General features: G+C 48.9%; 1 protein-coding gene across 1 annotated transcript in view; it reads left to right on the top strand.

The window, feature by feature from the left end:
• The first annotated feature begins 1,310 nt into the window (after nucleotides 1-1,310).
• LOC104509002 (F-actin-capping protein subunit alpha-1) overlaps nucleotides 1,311-3,161 on the top strand; it is a 7,958-nt gene continuing 6,107 nt past the window's right edge. Inside the window, exon 1 of the mRNA XM_010150794.1 lies at nucleotides 1,311-1,328. Within this exon, the coding sequence (XP_010149096.1) occupies nucleotides 1,311-1,328 (18 nt within the window). The remainder of the gene's footprint in view (nucleotides 1,329-3,161) is intronic.

Genomic DNA, 3,161 nt, shown 5'->3' with positions numbered 1-3,161 from the left:
TGTTTGTAGGCGTACACTTAGACCAGCTGTCTAGCGTGGGAATGAGGGTCACTGTTACAAGAACCTGTTGTCACGAGGTGGTTTTTTTCCTCCTCCCACTGCATTCACCTGAAACCTGCAGCTCTTTCAAAGCGCTCACCTGGAAGGCTTGTCCCTCAGGAAGAGGCTCTTCAGAACCACACCTGCCCAAGTGCTTTATTTCCCAGAGTAAACGGGATTTCCCTGAAAATCGGAGCCTGCATTGTACTTAAACCACATTTCACTGAAAATCAGAGCCTGCGTTGTACTCCGTGCCCCAGCTCAGGCCACGTAGAATCAGTTTAGAGTAGCTCCATGCCTAGCACGAGTAGAAAAGGGAGGATCTGAAAAAGAAACATGTAGCAAAGGTTTACTATAGTATCCATTTTAGAACTGTTCAGACAGGTCTGGAACGTTCATGTTTCCTTCTTTAAGCCTGAGTTCACCAGTGCTTTAAGACAAAAGCAAAGAAACAATAAAACCGGTGCACCGACAGAGTTAATTCACCCTGCAAGCCTCACTTTGTCCTCTGCAGGCATCTTTCAGGAGGCCCAGGGGTTGTTGGAGGTCTGCTGCCATTCTGCCTGCCTAAGCTGTGGGTTGAGCAGCTTCCCCCTCTGACACCTTCCCCATTTCAGAGGCAGGAAGTTTGTCGTGCGGGCGCGTCACGGCTGCCTGCAGCGGCACCGGTGGGCCAGGAAGTCAGTGGGTTTGCAGAACGTCTGATTTCTGTGCTTCTGCAAAAGAACATCCTGCTGCCATGCTGACGCCGCTCCGAAACAGAGCGACTCTCCACACCAACAGCGATTCCAGTGCCTGACAGTTGGAATTAATTACTCGGCAGCCTGCTTTCTGCACTCCACTCCGGACTCCAGCAGTAAAATGCTCTGTATTTTACTGTTCCAGAGACGCAGAGCTAGGGATACTTTAGGAAAGTGAACACGCTCCACTTGCAGCATTCACTCTGTTTATGGTTGGTTCTGTGATAACATTTGAAATGTGGAAATTTAATTTGGTTCATCCTTCCAAGTGGAAAAATCTGTGGAAGACTTGAAATCTCACCCTTTTCACAAGAGTCTAAGAGTCAGTGTCCTAACCCCGCGCTCCCTTTCACGAGGGTTCCGCGCCCAGTGCAGTTCTGTAGCCACAACATTGTTGCCCAAGTCTGGAAGATTCTACATTTCGTGGCTTTTTAGGAGCCTTGTTTTTCTGAACGCTGAGGCGCCTTGTAAAAGGGAACCTGTTCATCTGGGGGTACGTTTGCAGGGTGCGTTCTGGTGCAGCCTCGCGGCATGGAGCAGTCCACGTTGGTGAGCTTTAGCAGGGCGATACGCCTCTGCCAGTGCTTACACTTGCACTTTCTTAGGAAAGCACGCGGTGTCGTTTCAGAGGTCTCAGCCATTTAGGGCTGGCTCGCAGCAGAGTCCCCTTTAATTAGGGCTGGGTTATCTTCCTCACCATCCAGATGTCTGAGTGTGAGATCTACCAGGATGAGGGCAACACTGTGTCCTAGTAACTGTTCTTTCAGTAGCAAAAATCGTCAGCCAGTAAGAGCTACACGTTCAGAGTTGCTGCGTACTTCCCAACCTTACCCCAAAGCAGGGAGTTAGGAGAAGAGACATACTGACTTCTTAGTTTTTCATTTGTATTGCATAATCACTTAAGGCCTAAAAACTATATATTTTTTGAAACACATGCAAACCAGAAGATGATCTGGTTTTAGCTCAAGCTCAGTCCAGTTAAGGCAGGGCTGTTACTTGATACTGTGGGAATAAGGCAATGTACCCTTTGCTTGGGAAGGGGTTTATTCCCTTTCATGCCTTGCTTTAAATCATTATGTGACAAACAATCTCTGATTGAAACAGAGGAGACTGCTGAGAGGAGCAGGTTATTTCCAGCTCTGGCAGTAATCCAGCTGAAGCAGTTGGATAGACGCACACTCCTCGGGTTTACTGCTCAACGTGAGGAGTAGAAGCAGCGGTCAGAGCTGTAATGAGTCTTCGTCAGTACGTGTCCAGTTGAGCAGGAAGGGCTAGCATGGCTTCAGCTGTGCTTATTGGAGAAATGTGACGGGTTTATTATCCTAAGGGAGAGGTTTAATTTTGTGACATTTCCCGCTTTAAGTCTTCCAAGATGATTCTATTCCCTTTTGTCCTGCAAAAGCCGTAAAAGATTTGATTATGAATTATGAAAACCATAAACTCTTACCAGTTTCAACGGAATCAATACCTCGACCACCTAGATCCCAGCACTGCAAGACGTGTGTGTTGGAGTTCAGAACACACCACAGATTTATCACTTCTCAGAAGAGCCTGGGTTTTCTTTTCCAGCTTCAAGGTTCACAGACATTCAGGTACATTGCTTACAGTGGCCTTTCCAGTTACTTATGATTTCACTCAGCTCCACGCACCCAAATTCCGCCACTACTCTGACGGTTCATGGCTGCCTGCGGTACGGTTTCCAATAAAACTACTTCCAGACGAGGGGATGAGGTGCCACAGAGCAGCACTGGGAGTGGGGCTGCTGCTTGGGGTTAGAAGGGCCCCAAGCAGTGTTAGAGGCTCAAGAGAAAAGCGAGAATGCTTGCTGAAGTTGGGATGGTTTCATTTGGAAGCCCTGCCTGACTTCCCTGGTTCCTTTTGGAAGCCCTGCCTGACTTCCCTGGTTCCTTTTGGCACTTCCCATCACTTCCCCGTCCCTGTCAGGTCACAGCTTTTCACCTTCTATCTCCAAAGCTCCTTCTGTGCTCTGAGCACATCGGTGGCTTTTCAGAGTCCACGGGGCGTAATTAATTAACTCTGGAAGCAGTCCTGTGGCAGTTGATGTAATTGATTTCCTGCTCCAGTTCTAGAGGGATCAGCTCGTCCTTCACCGGCCGTTTGCTGCGGAGCTGTGGCATCTCCTCAGCCGGTCGGAGCAGGTTACATCGCAGGGAATCCCAGTGCCTGGCAGAGATGTCGGACGCTCAGCTTTGTGGTTGTGCTGTAGGTTACCACCTAGTTACAGCATCATTCTTCTGCAGTGGTTCCTTATTCCTCATGTACCTCAGCATTTAGGGTTCTGATTACTAGCAAGGATCAGGAGAAAGCCCTTGTTTAGGGATGTCACCAGAAAGTGGCTGGGGGGCACTGGCGTTCGTCCCC

This window comes from Eurypyga helias, unplaced genomic scaffold (genome assembly GCF_000690775.1).
Source record: "Eurypyga helias isolate BGI_N326 unplaced genomic scaffold, ASM69077v1 scaffold41504, whole genome shotgun sequence".
Classification (NCBI taxonomy): Eukaryota; Metazoa; Chordata; class Aves; order Eurypygiformes; family Eurypygidae; genus Eurypyga; species Eurypyga helias.
The sequence above is the reverse complement of the archived record's forward strand: the minus strand, read 5'-3'. Positions and strand labels throughout refer to the sequence as shown.